Raw genomic sequence first — 20,268 nt, forward strand, 5'->3', positions numbered from 1 at the left:
AAATGATAAGACTGATGTTAAAAGAAAGCCATACCACTACAACCCAACAAGGTGGGCTACGGATGACAAGGATACAGAAAAACATGCAAAGTTTAAAATCTAACAAATTATCTCATCTTACTCGTTGGTGCTGTGCATACACTTCCAGTGAATCCTTGTTGACAGGAACATTGAAACCCACTTGTTCCAAGCGGGGTGCAAACTCCATTATTCTGACAAGGGTTTGATATGCAAGCGTTACCACCAGAGGAAGAACCCGATACTGAAATAAAGGAGTAAAGTAATATGAACAAGAGAGAAAAATTGACCAAGGCTCAATAAATACTGAGAACTCCGAATTTTGTATTACAAATAAATCAAATTGAAGTGATTTCTCAACAATTTTATTTGTGGGATTGGGTTTTTCATCACAACTTATATTAAATTTGTATTTCAGTAATTAGTAAAGGAATATTTTGCTTTGTGGGCAACTAAAGTTGTGGCCTATTTCAGAAAGAAAACAATTACAGCATATTTTGTGGGTCATCCACTGGCAAGTTGCCAATTCTTTAAAACTAAACATGGAGGTAGTACGAACTGAATAAGTTGTGAAACGTAAACACAAAAAACAGTCTGTATGGAGTGCAATTTCGTGTTCAATTGTTTACTTTAAGTATGTTAGCCATTTCTACTTTACACTGATGATCAACACAGTTAATAAGATAAAGAAATACGTGCATGAAAACATTGACGACAAAGCACTCTCTCAGGAAACAGTGAAAGGATTGTACTTCCCCACCGATCAAACTAAATAAATCTCACCTGTTTGATGATTTATGACAACTGTTTGTTTTTATAACTACAGAGGGCGCCCTTACAAAATATAGCTCCCTCTATAGGTCGCTTTGAAAGAAAAGGCTGTAATGAAATTACTTTACCTGTAACTTGTGCCGATCTAAGTGGTGCCCAGAAAATTGTATAAGACTGGACTACCGTCGCGCTAAAGAAAGAAAAGCAAACCAAGGTTGGGAATAGAAAGAATTAAGCATAGCTGAAAAAGGATGCATAAAAATGCAAAAGCATAAAATGCCACCGAAATTGTTCTCACAAAGTTTTTAACAAATCAATTTTTTTTTCTTCTTTCAAATAATGATTAGGCCTAAATGTTTACAAAGAAAGAACCAAAAGATACCCCCGCGTGAAAGATATTACTGTTATACAAGGGTGGGCTCGATTTTGAAAGCATTTTTATAACCAATTTTTATAACCAATTCCAATACAAATCTGAAGGCCTACTCACAAAACAATGTTGTTTAGCACAGCATTTTGGGTTTGGCTAAAGTCATAAAAGTGTGTTTTCAAGTAACTCGTTTTTGCTAAACATCTCTGGGTTTACGTTAAAGTTGCTATGTCAGTTTTTTGGCCGATTTGACCACCAACAAATTGATTTAAAATTCAATAGGTATTTTGATGGGGGTCGAGAAAGTTACAAGACTTCATTTGAGCCATTGTTCGAAAAAGTCCGCCAGTTATTAGTAGCAGTGAAATAAAGTGCTCAAAATTAGTTTTGGTCGGGATCCCGACAATATATCATGTGACCAATTCTTATGTGTTTTATAAGAAACGTTTTAAATTGTTATCATGGTTCCTGACCATTTAAAGTAAAAGTTAAACTTTTTTCGTTAGAGCGGGTGATACTCTTTGAAATACCATTCACTAAAAAAAAAATTTTGTGTAATGTTTTCTGTTAGGGGCCAAAAATCTAACGTAGCATCTTTAACTTCTGATGAGCTCATAGCTAAAAATGAGGTCATGGCTAAAAAATAACATGCTTACTAAAATTCCACTGTTCCTGTGTTGGTGTTTGGAGCCTGCCATGTAAATGTTAGCGATGTCTTAGACTGTGTGTTCGAATGGGTTACTGTATCTCCAGCAACCTGACAAGTCGTGACTCTTGTGTTTGCCGGTAGGCCAACCCACGTTCCGTACGATGCAGTCTGTCCAACACGACGGGCTTGAAGAAGAAAACCTTTGAAAACTTGGGATCCAGACGCCCTCAAGGTTACTTTGAATTGAGAAATAAATATTTGAAACAAAGGAGAAGAAAACAAACAATACCATGGTCAGTAAGTACTCATGTGCAACCGCAATATTTCACACCAAAGGAATGATATTTCAGTTTATCCAGAGCTTATCACATTCAAATGTTCAGAAGACGACCAAAAATCAGCTTATAATGTATAACTATTCTTTGGTCAATAACTTTTCTTCTGAGGTTTTAAAGTTCTCTGGGTTTATTAGAAAGGCAAGAGGGCTTCAATGTTAAATGGTAAATCTGATGAACGTAAAGAAGACAAGTATAGTGCCTAAAATTGTCCGTGTGCTGAATGAACACAAATAAATCTCAAATAACTGAATCTCAAAGTCAATATTTTATAAGGGGACGATGGTGGCACCCGGGTACGGACATGGGTGGTGGTGGGTGAGGGGGGGGGGGGTGGGGGATACATGCCTCCGACTCGCCCCCCGCCTAATATAGAGGACCTCCCTCTTAGCAAAATGGTTGATATCCAACAATAATTATCAAACAATGTTGATTTAATTTCATTTTCTCAATTTTAAATAGCGTGCAGCCATGCATCATGTACAAAATTTATACACGTCGTCATTGAAAATCTAATCAATAATTTCTCATTATTACTATGCGCGCTCAATTGTTTGTTGCAGCGTGGAAAGCATGAGTTCTAAAAGGTTTGTCAACATTGTCAATGCCAACAGATTGTAAATCAAACAAAGAAATTCCAATTATTGTTTGACATGAGACAGATTGAAGGCCTTCATAGATGCGGCAAATAATGGGATTGTTATTTCAAGGCATCGGGCACGTTTGGTAATTATTGTCAAAGACCAGTATTATCACTTTTATCCAAACTGCATCAAAAATAACAAATCAGTGAACATTTTGACTCAATTGGTCATGTTGCAAGGGAATAATGCAAGAAAAAAAAACCTTTGCACAAATTGTGTGCTTTCATCAGATGCCTTAAAATGCTTCAAGCTTGAAGTCTTTTATTATGTGAGTGAGATGTTACCTCTTTTTCATAAAACAATAGTGTCCAGTGCCCAAATACGGCCAGTCGGATTACCCATGAAAATAGAGCAATATATATGATGAGCCTTCATTTTAGTTTTTCCCCAAGGAAACAATCTCGTGTATTCTTTTAACAATGTGAGTCATTTGATACAATTTGGAAAGTATTTATTATTATCCTCTAGTTTTCAATCAACACAATAAAGTCAGAATTAAGAGCTTCGATCGTTCGAGTTGGTTGGTAAACACAGTCGATGCCTCTTCGGGCTTGGCCCGTAAATAATAATTTGCGTATGTAAAAAGGGCTTTTTATAAACTTAAATGAAAATGTTTTGGGGAAAAAAAACACAATAGGCCTGTGCTATGTTTCGTCATTCTTTCTAAGTGAAAGGAACTCTGTCGTATTGATGCCATGTCCTTTCATATTTCTTGCATTTAAAAGTCTTAAACATCTATTGATTTGTGAGACTTTCCAATTGAAACACGTTAAAGATGCATCACCTGGTTTTTGCGAAGGGTAAAGAAAATGTTTTTAAACATTTAAAAACACTTTATAGGCCTTTTCTTTTCTTTTCTTTTCTACGGATATCTCTATAGAAACAAAGAACGAAAAGAAAATACCACGATATTAACACTATTGGTAATTGTCAAAGACCAGTCTTCTCACTTCCTGTATCCCAACATATGCATGAAATAACAAACCTGTGGAAATTTGAGCGCAATCGGTCGTCGAATTTGCGAGATAATAATGAAAGAGAAAAACTCCCATGTCACACGAAGTTGTGTGCTTTCTATACTTGATTTCGTGACATCAAATTTTAAATCTGAGGTCTCGAAATCAAATTCTTGAAAATTACTTCTTTCTCGAAAACTACGTCACTTCAGAGAGAGCCATTTATCACAATGTTTTATACTGTCAACCTCTCCCCATTACTCATTACTAAGTGAGGTTTTATGCCGATAATTATTTTGAGTAATTACCAATAGTGTCCACTGCCTTTAAGGGATGGCTATCGGGCTTTATAGGCCTATTGAGTAGGCCTAGTTTTAAAACGGGCTATCGGGACCACGTATCCCATCATCCAGCAATAATATATATGCAAAAAAAGGGGAAAAATCAAGTTCGAAAAAAAAAAGTTATTTTAAACATATTACAAGCCATACGAAGTTTCTTAATAGTGTTTGTTCAACTCGTTTCTCATTGTTACTAAATACTCCCTCGTGAATTGCTCCATGATGAAACATTGCGGAAAGACAAAATTCAGCCGTGTATTTGATTAATTGACTGATTGAGACTCACCTGTTACTGTACCCCCAGGCCCGATCTGAGTCCCTCCAACAATTTGAAGTATGTAAGGGTTTGTCGTAGACATGGGCTGGGCAGAACCGTGCTGTGGTAGAAGGGTCGTGCAGGCTTCAGTCGGTGCTCCAGTAGACCGCCCATTACACGGCGAGAAGACTACCAAAAAAATCAGTAATATCGTCAACAACAAATTCGATATCTTTACTTTGAAGTTCATAATTTCCTTCGGATTTAGAATCCACCAAATTATTAGAAATTTGTGGACACTTACGTGATGATATCTCAAATGTATGTGTGCGCACTACTGAAGTGATGTGAACCAAATACATTGGGTGTGTCTGCCTCAATAAATGCACAGTGTCCAGTTAGTGTGAAATTATTGAGCGGTTTCATTCGTGCTTGTAATATTGGATTAAAAGTCCTTCAGATTATTGCGGTGATGCACGTTTAGTTTGCAATAATGTGGATGTAACAGGTTTCATCTAGTTTCTATACCCTCAGTTTGTGATGTGAATGGTTCTGCTTTTTTCTAGTCTGAGTTCTACCTTCTACCTGAGTTCTACCTTATTCAGTCTGAGTTTTGTAAAAAATATGAGAATGGTAGGCCTACTGGTTGTATCCAGTTTGAGTCCATATAAATCGTTACTAATAAAGCTTTCTGCTGAAGACGACCATAGTATACTGTTCGAAACGTCGATACTAAAGCGGCTCTTCAGAGCCAACATTCCCTCAAAAGAGAATTATGCTGTACCCGCAAGTTTACTGTTATTTTATAGTTTGTTCTCAATAACAAGCTTGTTTGACCACTTATTATACTTATTTAACCACTTCGGATGACGTGTCTATAATACACGCAAAAGTTTTACGGCGGCCTTTTTTTGTTAACGCCAGGAAAATGGATTGTCCTCCATTCTTGTGACACGCAAACGGCTGACATTTTAACCCACCCGAAATTTACATTAATGTGATTTTCTTCAAGTTTTTTTAAAAAGTCGAACAGTTTTATTTTTTGAATGATGATGATAATCCGAGGTTAATCCCATCCCAAAACTTGGCCGGGGTGATGCGAATAAATATATGGCCTATACTCATTGATTCATTCCGTAAATAGGGCAGAACTGTTATTACAACTTCCATACAATATCAATCTAACAATGACAATCTGAACAATAACAATGTGTTGATTAAAAAAAATTGTCCGAGATTTAATTGGGATGTTGTGCTGGAGCAGCTGGCTCGTTTAGTGGGGAGAGGCGAGGCCAAACGCCCCACAAATCAATAGCGACTGAAAGGTGTTGCCGTACTCTGATAAAACATTGGAAACCAATTCCTGTAATCATCAATACATTTAGTTTTATCTTATTAGTAACATTTTATTACGAAAAGTGTCTTTGTTGAGCGTGTGTTTTCAATATTTTGTAATGATTTTAGGATTAATTGTTTTTGTACTTTTGACAAAATCTACAGGCATTACTAATTTTTTCCAGCCCAGATGGGTGTGTTTTCTTCAAAGAACAGTAGGGCCCTATATTCCATAAAGCTGTTTACCACAAAAGGTATGCTATATAAGCACAACAAAATTGTTCTTACCAGAATAAGGTTACAGCAAAACTACCATGCCACATGTACACGCATCCTGCTCTTTTTAGCAGAAAATTGTTAAAGCCATTGAACACTTTCGGTAAACAGTATTGTCCAAGTCCCGTATACACTTCGTGTATCACAATTTCTATGTTTTCTCAAAAAGTAAAGCATTTTATGGAATAATATTTCAAGAAAAGTCTTTCACCATTACCTTCTGTAAACCCTGTAAGTTATTTGTAAATCTGCACCGAAAGTTTCCAATGGCTTTAAGCAACGCGGTTTGCTTAAAGACACTGGACACTATTGGTAATTGTCAAAGACTAGTCTTCTCACTCAGTGTATCTCAACATATGCATAAAATAACAAACCTGTGAAAATTTGAGCTCAATATTGGTCGTCGATATTGTGAGATAATAATGAAAGAAAAAAACGCCCTTGTGACACGAAGTTGTGTGCTTTCAGATGCTTGATTTCGAGACCTCAAATTCTAAATCTGAGGTCTCGAAATCAAATTCGTGGAAAATTACTTCTTTCTCGAAAACTATACGTTACTCCAGAGGGAGCCATTTTTTCACAACGTTTTATACTATCAACCTCTCCCCAAGTATAGTAAGGTTTTATGCTAATAATTATTTTGAGTAATTACCAATAGTGTCCACTGCCTTTAAGCAGCTGAATAAAATTTGGGCTAGGTAAGAGCCTTTTTTTATAGAGCTGCTAAAGCAGAAAAACTTGCATAACATTTTTCTGATAAGCAAACCTAAACTAGAATTAAATTATCTAGATTTGATCACATAATCGAACCGCTCCTCTTTCAGTCGAGTCGGTTGACAGAATGGCATATAGGGCCGGCTAAGTATTAATAAGAACTTTGTGAGAACCAGGTCAATCTTGCTAATACTATTATGCCCGTCAAGGAAATATTACCGCTCATGGAAATAAAGCCTATTGCTGGCACTTAACATAAATTGAATTAGAGTGTTTTATTCTTTCTATTAGAGAAATTCATCTCTCAACTCGCTTGACGCCTCCGAGTTCCCCTCATTCTTCTGCCGCCAGTAATTTTTAGAAGAGCTACATAGCGCCACCAACGACGCGTAGTTAGATCAGTAACCAAGATGGCGGCCGCCATACGTGAAGCAAAAGGTTTGCTTCGTCGTGAAATTAAACAACGGTTAGCTTCATTGTCGAGTGAAGAAAAGAAACGACAATCAGATTTTATTACACAGAAGGTAAAAGTTATTAGGAATGTGTTCGGTTAAAATACTAGATATAGTCCAAATTCAAACTATAAAACGATTAATTTTATGCCGTTTAAGATGCAGACGACTCGCTCGCCGAGTCGCAGTCGCAGTGACTGAATCACTGATGTGATTGTGATATTGACAATAATACCACATGGGAAAGTTTTATTTCTATATATGATATGATTATGAATGAATTCATCAAAAATATAAATAAAACCAGGTAATGAACAGGTGTCATGGTTGGCGTCCAACTCCAAGCCAAGCCTGGCATACTAATTGTGGTAAAGACAGCAGCAAGATTTTAATTTAAGTGTTACATTTCTGAAAAATTGTATTCTAAAATCAGCCCATTCCTTAAAGACACTGGACACTATTGGTAATTGTCAAAGACCAGTCTTCTCACTTGGTGTATCTCAACATATGCACAGAACAACAAACCTGTGAAAGTTTTAGCTCAACTCAATTGGTCGTCGAAGTTGCGAGTGATAATGAAAGAAAAAAAAACCTTGTCACATGAAGTTGTGTCATTTAGATGGTTGATTTCGAGATCTCAAGTTCTAAATCTGAGCTCTTGAAATATAATTTGTGGAAAATTACTTCTTTCTCGAAAACTATGTTACTTCAGAGGGAGATGTTTCTCACAATATTTTATACCATCAACCTTTCCCCATTACTTGTCACCAAGAAAGGTTTTATGCTAATAATTATTTTTGAGTAATTACCAATAGTGTCCACTGCCTTTAAGTTTAAGACTGAGTGTACAATGTATATTTCATCCCTAGGTTATTTCACATCCAGTATATCAACAAAGCCAACGGATCTCGGTCTACCTCAGCACCTCAGATGAAGTAAACACAGAGGGTCTTCTAGAACACATGTTTGCAAACAATAAGAAATGTTTCGTTCCTCAATACATTGGGCCTAGGATGGACATGCTGAAGCTACACTCCATGGAGGATTATGCCACGTTGCCGTTGACTAAGTGGAAGATAAAGCAACCAGGGGAGGGGGAGGATAGAGAAGATGCACTGACTACAGGTTGGATTAAGCAGGGGTCGAAATTAAGTGTATTTCCATGGTAGTCAGCAGGGCTAGTGACCAATAATTTTTAGTAGCCCTGATTAGATTTTGGTAGCCCAAAAGCCACGTTATGGCTTGCGTCATGGCTCAAACTTTACAATACACCAATAACATAGTTCTTTATTGTTTGTGATGATGATTTTTGCATTATTATTCAACTAGCCCGTCGGGCTATCAAACTGGAAAAATCAGTAGCCCGGATGTAAATCTGGTAGTCCCGGGCTAGCGGGCTAGTGGCAATTTCGACCCCTGGATTAAGTTTCTTTAATTCCAAAATTTAATCCCAAAATAAACCCAAAGAACACTCTGGTACCACAAGAGAAGGGAGTAAAGACCAAAGGCAAGGGAAGCCTTGAGCTGTTATACAGTGCACGTATCTACCAAACAAGGTACTCAATGCGCTGAGTATATACAAACTTTCAGAAAGATAGGTTATTGCAGTGGTGGATTCTGAGACCAATTATGTAGCACTTGTAAGGGGTTACAAGGTGCTATGGCGCATTAAGCAGCCACAACTAGGAACACCGGGGCGAACCCCTTCTCTTTTTGATAAGTGCACTGGGTTCTTTTACATGCGTTACACAACACATGGGACCAACGGCTTTATGTCCCATCCGAAGGACGAAGCAATGGTAAAGTGTCTTGCTTAAAGACACAAGTGTCACTGCTGGGGATTCGAACCCACGCTGCTGATCAGAAACACCACAGTTTGGATTCGGTGCTCTTAACCGCTCCGCCACGACACTTCTCTCCATTTGGTTTTTGGCTTGTACATTGCTCTTCTGAGAGTCCTTGGCTTCACAACCAAAATTAATAAATGAAATGAAAAACATTCCCTCAGCATAAATAATATTCCTTTTTGTATTGTTTGTTTTATTTGTTTGAATTAGGAGGGCTTGATCTGATCATAGTTCCAGGTCTCGGTTTTACTCTTAACGGAGATAGACTTGGGAAAGGAAGAGGATATTATGACAAGTACCAGGAACGTTGTGCACAGCATCCTATCGGTAAGCCTAAAACTATCGCATTGGCATTCAAAGAGCAGATATGTGGCAGTGTACCGGTGACAGACGAGGATGTGCAAATTGACTTTGTTGTCTTTGGAGATATGGAATAATACACAAATATAACATGGTTTGAGGGTGACTAGTCGATATTAGCTCCCCAAGGTATTGGAAGCCAAATACTGAGGGAGCTCATCGACTAGTCACCCGAAACAAACCATATTACAATTGTTTGACTATACTTCATACATATGCAGTTACCGGAACATGAGTTTTGAGCAAGAGAAAATGATGACTGTGAAACAAAATGCAAATGATAAGTTTGTTCATGTGTTGGATGTCGCTAAGAGAGCGCTGTTCGTGCGTGTATACAAAACTTACAGTACCACGATCGTACATCGCATGACAAGAAGAATAGCCCCCGGGGATGACGTCGCACAATGGTTGTGCGCATGACAAGTTGGATAGCTCCCGGGTCATGCGCATTTACCACTTACGAGAATACTCACGTGCGCGCTTGGTAATGAACAAAATCAACACCTGGCGCGTGGTGACGAATGGACCAATGAGAACTCGACTCTCGGTCATGAATATGTATGAGGTATAGTAACACTGTAGAGGGACTTTTGGAGTTGAAGAAGTGGTTGTAGTTTGAATCTTGAGGTCATTTGATTTACTTAATGCCGACTTCTTTGCAAATTCTTGTAATTTTAATATTGTATTCAAAGAACTATTTTTATGGAGGGCAGACATATTTGGTTCAGTGCCACGCCATTTTAGTTGTAGCGGAAATCTGTTTGAGAGGGCAAGGCCACTTTCATTTTGCAAAAGGCGAAAGTGGGCTTAAAATTAGTTACATGGACAAACATTTTAAAGCACAAAATAAGTTTTAAGACGAGTTTTGGAGCTGGTATATATGTATAGGTATGTGACCTTTTGGTTATTGGGAGGGGATTCTAATGTACTGACTTTTTATCTTTAACCAAATCTAATAATCTGCAACTGAACTAGGTTGATTTGGACTGGCTCTTTGGGTTTAAATATAAAATGCTTCTCATTAGTTGTTAGTTTTATTTTGATAGATTATTGATTGCCTAATTGAGATCCTTATTTTTTATATAAAATATTTTTAAAATTCACCAAGGATTCAAACAAAATGTTGCCATGTATAATTAATAACAAATATGTTTTATTTCCTTTACAAATTTCATAAGTAACCATTGTACAGACCACTAACAATAAAAATATAAAATTGTACAATTGGACTTAAAATAGAAACTTAAACAATCATGTTTTAATATGTTTGATATTTTAAGGAGAGTAATAAAAAGCAATATCAATTATTTTACACATTTAATTCTAGTTTTTTGATATCGCTTCCTGGATCACTAGAAACTTGATCTGCCAATCAAGTTTTTTATCTTTATAAATGTACAGATGTAAAAAAAAAAAACATGCCACACAATATTATTATAAAATATCTTTGACAACTTTCTCAGGGGCCTGCCCTGCCCATTCTTGACTTGCATTTATAAACACGAGTATAGATTGCATGAATATATTCCAGTTATTAACAAACACTATCTTTTTTATACATTGCGTTCATTTTTCTTTCGAATGAAGACATTTTTTTATTGAGGGTTGATACTAGTAGAAACTTGATAATCAGTGAACTGTCAGATTGAAATCTTCTCAATTTGTTGTTGTTATTATTGTTTTTTTTTACACTAGCATTGTACTTCGTCTCTCGGGGGAAGAGTACAATTGAATTATAAAATATTTATAGTATAGTCAGTTACTGATATATTTTTCTTTTCCATTCTTACTTGTTCATCTGGTGTTTTGTTTGCAGCCTCAAATTCGCCGGGCTATTTGGCACTCTTAATGTCGAGTATTCAGTCTATCCATAACACATTTCCACATTTTTGTTTACATTTACAAGAAAATAATAAATTTAAACAATTTCTTTTTTACACATAAACTTTAAATTGTTTCAGCCGCTGGTAAAAAATGTGTGGTTTTCTATTTCTTTGCACATTTATTACAGTATATTTTGGCAACAAAATAGACATAACAATTAACTCAGACTTCATGCGAATGCGAAGCCAATGTGACGTGAATTTGACGTCACAACCCTCCTTTCGCAGTGATATTCGCAAGTGAGTTGAGCAGAGGGCAACTGCTGCGAATTATTCGTTGCGAATTTGTGGCGTCAACATTCGCTTTGCATTCGCATTCGCAAGAAGTATGAACCAGGCTTTATTTGTTTAGGCCACGAGAGTTCAACCATAGCATTAATAACCACCATCTTGAATACAATGCCAATCTTGAAAAAAATCTAATAACCTAGATACCAAAAGTCACTTTAAGTATTTTTCGGAAACTTTACAAAACATTATACACAGATAGATTTCATATAAAAATTGAGAAACAAGAATATAAAACATCTCAGCAGACATTACTCTCATGTTGAATGACACTCAATATTTTAAGAATGTATAGCATACAAAGGGCAAACAAAATTACAATGTTCAACAGATTTGTTTTTGAAAAGCTTAAAGCCATTGGACCCTTTCGGTAAATAGTATTGTCCAAGGCCCACACTTCGTGTATCACAACTTCTATATCAAATAACAAACCTGTGAAAAATTTAGGCTCAATCGGTCATCGGAGTCTGGAGAAAATAACGGGAAAACCCACCCTTGTATCCGCGCGTTTCGCCGTTTCATGACATGTGTTAAAAATAAATCCGTAATTCTCGCTATCGAGAATTGATATTGTTTTACTGTTTTCTCAAAAAGTAAAGCATTTCATGGAATAATATTTCAAGAGAAGTCATTCACCACTACCTTCTGTAAACCCTGTAAGTTATTTGTAAATCTGTGAACTTTTTTTCCTTTTCTTGTACCGAAAGGGTCCAATGGCTTTAACGTTGAAGTATTTACGTTGAAACAGTATCACACATCTCCCTGACCTTGTTCCATGCCATGAGTAAGTTTTAGAACCATCTAAGCATTGATTTAAATCAACTGATCAGCTGGTCAAGAAAACTGTCAAGCAGAACTACTTTCGCAAATTTCTTTGCTCAGCAGATCGCAATAATGTAAACAAGGAATTGTGATGTTTACCAGCGCCTGCCAAGTAAGATATTTTGTACTTGGTAAGTATTTCTGCTAATGAAAAGAGGCATTACTTAACAAGGTAACATTTCTGTTAATAGCGTGAGTCTTGTTTCTCTAGTTTGAGATATTAGTGATCTGAGGTTTGACTTTACTCTTGTGACATCACACAATGTGCTTTGGCTATATATTGTGATTACACACAAATTACAAACATTAAACTGAGATGTCTAAACGAAAATGATCCTACTCCATAAATCTTCAAGATTTTGGGATGTTTTATCAAACAAACAAATTATTTCATCTTAAGTTTGTCACCGAATGAAAGGTAAAATTCATAGCCCTTTGTTAACCTTCAAGGTAAACATTTTGTTTAAGTGCTTGTTGCACTTTATGGCTGGGAATCTTGGAAAAATTTTTGCAACAAAAAGGGTCATCAAGGTGCTCTTGTGGCAAAGTACAAGACGACGGTAAGAATAAGACCAAAGAATAAGATGATGAGAATTAGAATGATGACATATCTCCATCTTCTCCTTATCTCGTGTCGACGTCTTGCAGCCTCAATATCTGGCTTGGCTTTCTTGTCTTGTTCACTCAGTGCATACTGGGTAACACCGCCACCAGCGGCAACCAGCTGATTCTTGGGGATGGTGTTCTAAAAAAAAAAGACGGGGAAAATTGAGATGGCATTAAAAATTAGGTAAGTGTGTTGAGTCAGGTTTTTGCCAGGTTTTCCTCTTTAACAATTTGTTTACCTCCTTGAGACAAAGCAATTTTGTACAAGTACTCTATTCCCGGGGGCAATCCTTGGGATCAACCGACTTCCTCTCCACTTGAGTCACTTTACCCCAGATATACCTCAGTAAATGAGCATACCCGGGGTACAGCCATCCCCTGCTCTGGAGTCAGTAGGGGAAAGCGGTAAGACCCTAGGGATCTTTGAGACAATAATTGTTTACTTACTTGCTTGACTCTGGAAGGCATTACAACTCCAAAGGTTGTCTGAATCAAACAGAAAAGAGAAAACATAATTAAACTTGTTGAAGGAAACAATATACTATACAAAGAAAGAATTCTACAAAGTCTTAATCAATACTGTAGATGTATGTCTATTTCTGAACCTTTAAAATGTCAAATTAAGAAGATATTTTTGTTCATGTACCTCTCAAGAGGTATGTCGTGCAAAGGCAAAGTATACACATTTAGTTTAACTGATCAAGGAAATGTCTTTAGTCTTCCTCTTTGTTTTACAAAACACTAAGAAGATGCATGTTAAGATGACCGGTTAGTATTGCCATATTTCTATTGTGACATCACTTTGCTCAGAAGTTAAGATTGATACACAGTTTAGGTAAATCTTAGCTCTTTGTGAAATCGGCCCCTAAAGTTGTGACAACAATTTAATTAGCTTAAAATCTTACTTAAATTTTATACTCACAAGTTTCTTAACTCCTGCTCCGTTTTGAACTCCATTCTCCGCTGGCCTCCCAAATCTAAAATTTTTGCTGTAGTTTATCTTAGTCCCGTCAGCATCATTGACTGGAAGCTCCTCCTCGTCCTCATCCTGAGCCTTCTTGGGTCGCTTATAAGTTCCTTTTTTACTCTTAGCAGAAGTCATGTTGCCGATACCAGAGTCTTGACTGGCAGTATCTGAAGACTTAGCAACATGAGCTTGATCTGAGGAGACTTCGACTGTACCATCTTGGTCATAGAGGGGGTTAAGACGCATTGAACTACTGACGGCTTTCTTATCAGTTGGTTTGGAGCCAAAGACGTTGGCCATCTTAACATCGTCGACTTCATAGTTGCTGAGACGGTTAAGCTTGATCCTCTGGGATGAAGAAGACAAAAAAGGTGAGAATTGAGTAAAGTAAGATTAGGTTTTGAGTAAAAGCCTCAGCTAGGGTCAAAAGTTCAGGCATTCACATTTAAAAAAAAATAAGTTTGACACATTGAAAATCAGTGTGTTGGAAGTTGTAGGAAAATGGACATTCTTTGCTTTGTGTGGTTCAAATTGAACTAAATTACACTGACTTTGAGATTTTTTTTTTAAATTTGATTTTTGTTTGTCTTCAACTTATCTTCCTTACATAACATTGACATGATTTAACTTGTTTTTTCCCTTACACTGATTTGCATGAAGCACCTTTAAAATTCAAAAAGAAGAAAAAAAATTATATTCAATACCCTTAGTACAAAAGTTAACATCTATTGTTACAGTATTGATATAATAGTTATTAAAGTTATGGGTAATCAGCTTATTTAGATGAGGTTTGTGGTAGCACCGTGTGTAAATCTCTTTTGAGTACCGGTAGTGTTGGTTCTGAAAAGAACCAGTGGTTGACATCTCAACTGTTTGATCAGTATGCTCTGATCGTCTTCAGGAGAAATCAGAGCCTCTTCAGGCAACCAGAGCATACTGATCAAAATGTTGAGTTGTCAACCAACATGCAAAGTTCCCACCAATCCTAATTGGGGCCTTTCTCAATTGAAACCTCCGCTTGGGCTCTGGCTTAAAGGGAAAGTACACGTTTGGTAATTACTCAAAACAAATATTAACTTAAAAACTGACTTGGTAACGAGCATTGGAGAGCTGTTGATAGTATAAAACATTATGAGAAACGGCTCCCTCTGAAGTAACATAGTTTTTGAGTTTTTTTCTCAATAAAATAATAAGACTTCTAGCTAGAAGTCATTTATTCTTATCTGAAAGCACACAAATTCGTCCAACAAGGGTGTTTTTTCTATCATCATTTTCTCGCAACTTCGATGACCAATTCAGTCAAAATTTTCACAGGCTTGTTATTTTGTGGTTATGATGGGATACACCAAGTGCATGAGAAGACTGGTCTTTGACAATTACCAAACATGTACCTTCCCTTTAAGCTTTGTCTGCTGTTGTTTGAACCACCGAGCCTGAACCCAAGAGAGGTTTGAGAAAGGTCCCAGGTACTTGTAATTGGTTTGTTGTTCTCTACTCATGAGACCATGTAAGTCTTACCTGAATATCTGCATCACTTTGATTAGTTTCCTTTTCTCTCAGAGACTGAAAAGAAAAAGACACAAAAAGAACTTTATGTGAGTACATTTTCACAAATTCTGTCGGAGGGGAAAAACCCAAATACTAACAAAATTCCAAAACTGAATTCCTTAAACTACATTTTCAGTACACTGTACTCTGTTTAGGAAGTTGACAAGTTCAAGAGTCTGGTGGTCTTGTGTTTTTCAATTGAATAACAATAACTCACTCACTCTGTGTAATGACATCTTCAAATGTTCGCATTGAGTCTGTTAAAATAACTTTCAATTCTTTTGTACGAAGTGTACTTGAACCCTTATGGCTAATGAGATCATGTCCTTTAGTTTAGTACTCAAATAAATTTTGATTCTGGTCTTTTTTTAAAGCAATTCTGGTAAACATCTTAAGCCAAAAGGTCCTGTAGATTTCCCCCTCCCCCCAAATTTGAGCCCCAATGGTGTGAGGTAGTCTGTGTTAACAAATAAATAAGTGCACATGAACCTGCATCCAAATAGGGGAGGCGTCACACACCTATAGTTTGCGTATCATTTACAACACACAACACAAGGGTTGACTATTGAATGCGAATAGTGTTGTTGAAAGTTTCCATGGACCATGACCTTGCATGTAGAATTGAGTCTTTGTCAGGAAGAATACGTTGAATACTGACTAGAAATTCAGCAATGATACGCAGCAGAGAGCATGGATTTTCTCACACCGTAGCTATGCCCGGAATGCATAATTATAGTTCTTTTGAATGGTTGTGTACAAGTTGTAGTTATTTTTTTTACAGAATTATATTGAGTGGACTTCCCCCAGTCCTTTTATGGTTTATTACCATTGCTTCCCGGTGTTGAATCTTTTAGTCCTGTGATTCATTAAACATTTGACAGTCAGGGCTCTTCCTTAAAACACTGGTCTTCAGGCCTAATCTCAAGTGTTCCTGCTGGCTAATTCAGCGTTGGGAAAAAATGTTTACTTGAAATTTTGTTGACTTGTGAAAAGCTGGTTGACTAGTGAAATGACAAGCTGAACTGGCCCTGCTGCTGGCTAGTTACTGAAAAAGTTATGGAAAACCCCTGGTCTGGTGTAAATTGTTTTAAAACCAATCAAATTTACTGTTTTATTCTTAACCCTTACAATCACAAACTCATCGAATTCTAACTGCATGTGTTGTTTGACTCTGTTGGAATGAGGACAAATACTTTACAGGATCATGAAAAACCACCTTAATTTAAAAGTGGTTTTGGACCGAGGACTAACTGATTCTGCTTTACATTTTGGTCTAGCACACCACCATAATCATAGTCCAACAGTTTGGGTGTTGAGTTTTTACATGGTGTTAGATGTTGATGGAAATCACCCTAAGGCGTTTTTAATATAATCCAACAATTCAGACATGAGATATGAATATTCATTCTTTCTCTTTTCTATATTATTTCTCCCCTTTTCAGGATTAATGAATTATACCCAAGCAGGACATGGTTATTTTAAACCCTCCCTTAAAATTGAGAAAGACAAATCAATCATTTGTAATTCTTCAGAACATGGTCAGTGTGGTCAGTAAATACTGTTGATTTCACAGGTCGGTTTTATAGTTTGTTATTGAAATGTCAGCAGTGTTAAAGACCCTGGACGCTATTGGTAATTGTCAAAGACAAGTCTTCCCACTTGCTGTATCTCAACATATACTTAAAATAACAAACCTGTGAAAATTTAAGCTCAATTGGTCGTCAAAGTTGCGAGATAACTATGAAAGAAAAAAATACCCTTGTCACACGATTTGTGTGCTTTCAGATGCTTGATTTCGAGACCTCAAGTTCTAAATCTGAGGTCTTGAAATCAAATTCGTGGAAAATTACTTCTTTCTCGAAAACTACTCCACTTCAGAGGGAGCCGTTTCTCACAATGTTTTATACTACCAACCTCCACCCATTACTCATTACCAAGAAAGGTTTTATGCTAATAATTATTTTGAGTAATTACCAATAGTGTCCACTGCCTATAAAGTAGATGTTTTTCGGTACAAATACATTGTAAATCGTACTGGCTAGAATCCAACACGGGTGCAATTTTTGTGACATAAAAATCCAATCTCAATAACAATCCTTTAAATCACCATAGTATCTTTGTCAATATCCCAATCAAACTGTCTTAGTTTAGGATATTCATGGTAGTCATATTTGGTTTTATCAATTCCTTGTTTGCAGTAAAAAATTGTCTTTTGATAAAATGTTGCCAACAAAACCAAATTGCCTTAAGTGATCATTCTAAAATTACTACAATCAAAAGATGAATATGAATATAATTTATGAGTGGAGTCATCTTAATAGCATTGTTTGCGTAGTAATGTCTTATGCCCAGCTTGACAATTAAACGTGTTTTATTTCACAGCCTGTTGATGATATGCAGCAATGGTTGCATGGCAACCAGCCTTTACTTCCGTTCAAAATTACCTCCTTGGGGTCATAGGTCATACAAGTAAACAATAATAGCAACTGCTTGCTGCCTGTGTAGTGGGTATGATGTATGTGGGGGATAATTTTGATGTATACATAAAATCATTAATTGTCCCATCATCTACAAAATAATTTCTTTACTCTGATAAATAATTTCTTTACTCTCATATTTACGATGGTTGCTTAACTTGAGTGAGAATGAGACGCTGTACAACTCACTGTTTTGTGATAAGAACTTTTTTCTTCAAATAATAAATTTTAAATGATAAAATAAAATCATGTTGTTAAGATGACAAATATTTATTCGGTCAATTGGTTGGTTGAAGCAACATTTCGCTCTTTACTTGTTCAGTATTATAGATGGATGAGGGTTATTGGTTTTATTCCGCACTGTACATCTTATCTCCTAGCAACAAATAACGGTAATTATTATTAGTTTTTTTTTGGTAATTTGGCGCTATATATATATAAATCCAGAAATTATCATTAATATTTTAGTAATAGACTTTAACATTTTTGTATGCATATTTTTGGGTGAGGGATATTGGTGATGTAAAGTTTCTCTCACGACTGCCAATGAAATACATGTATAATGACTCATTCATGGATTCAACTTAAAATATTAGTTTAGCATGAAGGATTCAAAGACTTTTTGAGACAAAAAAACAACAGCTATTCATTGATTCAAATAACCAGAACATTTTGAGCAAACAAGAAATCAAAATATAATAATTAGGGAAAATTATTTCAAATCCATAACATCTCCACTTCTATGGTTGTCAGTTTTTTTGGAGATTTATTTACCTGTGTATTTAGAGACTAAATAACAAAACAAAACATTTTAAATTACCGGGTCGTTTTGGGAAAACAAGATAATAAAAGGGAGTTTCATATCAATGATGTTCATTCTGATGTTTCCACTAGTTGCACAGTCGGTTGAGCATGTAGTTTTGCAAATTGGTTCATCTATATACTTACCGGTGTATTTGATGAATCTTGAGACTGCCCACTGCCGCGTTTATCGTCTTTCTTACGGTACCTCCTTCCACCTGCACCCGCTGATGATTGGGAGGATGTTTGGGGCGCATCTTCTGGTTGGGAATTCCCGTTAATATTGTCCGCATTCGCCATAATAATTCCAAATGTTTCAATTTAAATGTTTTGGCTGAGATGAAACACAGAACCCGTTGGTGTCTTCATCTGTTGATGACTTGTCTTGCTGTGGTTTATCTTTCCTTGACAGGTTTCTTGTTGTCTGCTCCTCCTTGTGAAAGACCTTACAATTGACCAATCATTTTAGGTTCACGGTCGAAATTTAAACAGAAGCAAACATCATCCAAGGTAAATGTCATCCAAACCATAAATCAAACAATTAAGAATCCGTGTTACGGATGGTGCTAGTGCCGAATCGGACGTCAATCGGTGGTATGTCCTCTTTTATCTCTTTATAAAACTACAGTCGTAATATGGCGTGTGATTGTTGGTATCTTGTGATAAACGTTGAACAATGGCGATCATGTAATTACCAGAGACTCTTTAACTTCATAATAAACAACCAATGTAGGTTCACAGATGAAACGAAACGGGAAAAATGGCGTCTGTCTATTCCATCAATACATGAAAATGGTGTAATAGTCCTCGGTGTGTTGGTCATGGTTGAGTGGACTTCATTATAATGCGGTTGGGCATACACCACGCCCGTCGACTCCGTCATGAAGTATAGCCTTCTACTCAAGGCTTTTGTCCCTTTCTTATTATTCATGGCTTTCTTATGCAAAGCAGGCTACCACACTATGTATTTGGGGGTCACCTAGAAGTAGAGAGTGTTCCCTGAGTAGTGACGAATCGGTGGCTTATTTTGTTTGCTCAAATCGCCCCCATTCAAACCGCCAAACGGTTCAATGCTTTTTAGGCTTTATTTCTGCCATACTCGGGTCAAAGTGAAAGTGAAGTTAGATTCCAATTATTGTATTAACGTGGAAAGTAAGGTTCGTTGAGACAGTTTAGACTTTCATAATTTTTTTCTCAAAGTTTCATTTTCAAAGTCCCCCTTTTTGAGGGGCTGTGGAGAAGAGCATAGAGTTGCCTCTACCATTTCTGACTGGCGTGTCAATTATTCAAAAGATATCCTTAAAAATTGTGTTTTTTGTTGTTACTTTGTTTTTTTTTAAATGGCCATCAATTTCCATCAAAATGTTCTTTCACGTTATATATATAGGAACTGATTGCAATGAAACGTACTGTTTTGTAGGGTAGGCTGCGTACGCCTATTATTGGAGTGTTTGGATCCGATTCATTGACCTTGTTTGAGGTAAACTCTATTGATTGGTTTGTTTCGATTAATATTACAGTATTGGAGATAAGCTGCGTAATTGAGCAGTCT

General features: G+C 36.5%; 3 protein-coding genes across 3 annotated transcripts in view; 1 reads left to right on the forward strand and 2 right to left on the reverse strand.

Annotated features, from left to right (window-relative positions):
- The window catches only part of LOC139941927 (uncharacterized), a 34,995-nt gene extending 29,151 nt beyond the window's left edge, over positions 1 to 5,844 (reverse strand). Inside the window, exons 1-5 of the mRNA XM_071938571.1 lie at positions 5,823 to 5,844; positions 4,371 to 4,529; positions 1,816 to 2,044; positions 918 to 979; positions 122 to 262 (exon numbers count right to left, since the gene is read on the reverse strand). Coding sequence (XP_071794672.1) covers positions 122 to 262; positions 918 to 979; positions 1,816 to 2,044; positions 4,371 to 4,529; positions 5,823 to 5,844 — 613 coding nt within the window. The remainder of the gene's footprint in view (positions 1 to 121; positions 263 to 917; positions 980 to 1,815; positions 2,045 to 4,370; positions 4,530 to 5,822) is intronic.
- A 1-nt stretch (position 5,845) lies between these two features.
- LOC139941986 (5-formyltetrahydrofolate cyclo-ligase-like) lies at positions 5,846 to 9,890 on the forward strand. Its single transcript, XM_071938643.1, has 4 exons — positions 5,846 to 5,929; positions 6,957 to 7,189; positions 7,987 to 8,242; positions 9,175 to 9,890. Exons 2-4 carry the CDS (start codon positions 7,076 to 7,078, stop codon positions 9,399 to 9,401), a joined length of 597 nt encoding a protein of 198 aa, XP_071794744.1. The 5' UTR covers positions 5,846 to 5,929; positions 6,957 to 7,075; the 3' UTR covers positions 9,402 to 9,890.
- Positions 9,891 to 10,031: 141 nt separating this feature from the next.
- On the reverse strand, positions 10,032 to 19,535 carry LOC139941985 (uncharacterized). The gene is made up of 5 exons (XM_071938642.1): positions 18,864 to 19,535; positions 15,409 to 15,453; positions 13,846 to 14,238; positions 13,371 to 13,409; positions 10,032 to 13,062 (listed from the first exon to the last, which is right to left on the reverse strand). Exons 1-5 carry the CDS (start codon positions 19,014 to 19,016, stop codon positions 12,844 to 12,846), a joined length of 849 nt encoding a protein of 282 aa, XP_071794743.1. The 5' UTR covers positions 19,017 to 19,535; the 3' UTR covers positions 10,032 to 12,843.
- Between the last annotated feature and the right edge of the window lie 733 nt (positions 19,536 to 20,268).

Source organism: Asterias amurensis, chromosome 9 (assembly GCF_032118995.1).
Source record: "Asterias amurensis chromosome 9, ASM3211899v1".
Lineage (NCBI taxonomy): Eukaryota > Metazoa > Echinodermata > Asteroidea > Forcipulatida > Asteriidae > Asterias > Asterias amurensis.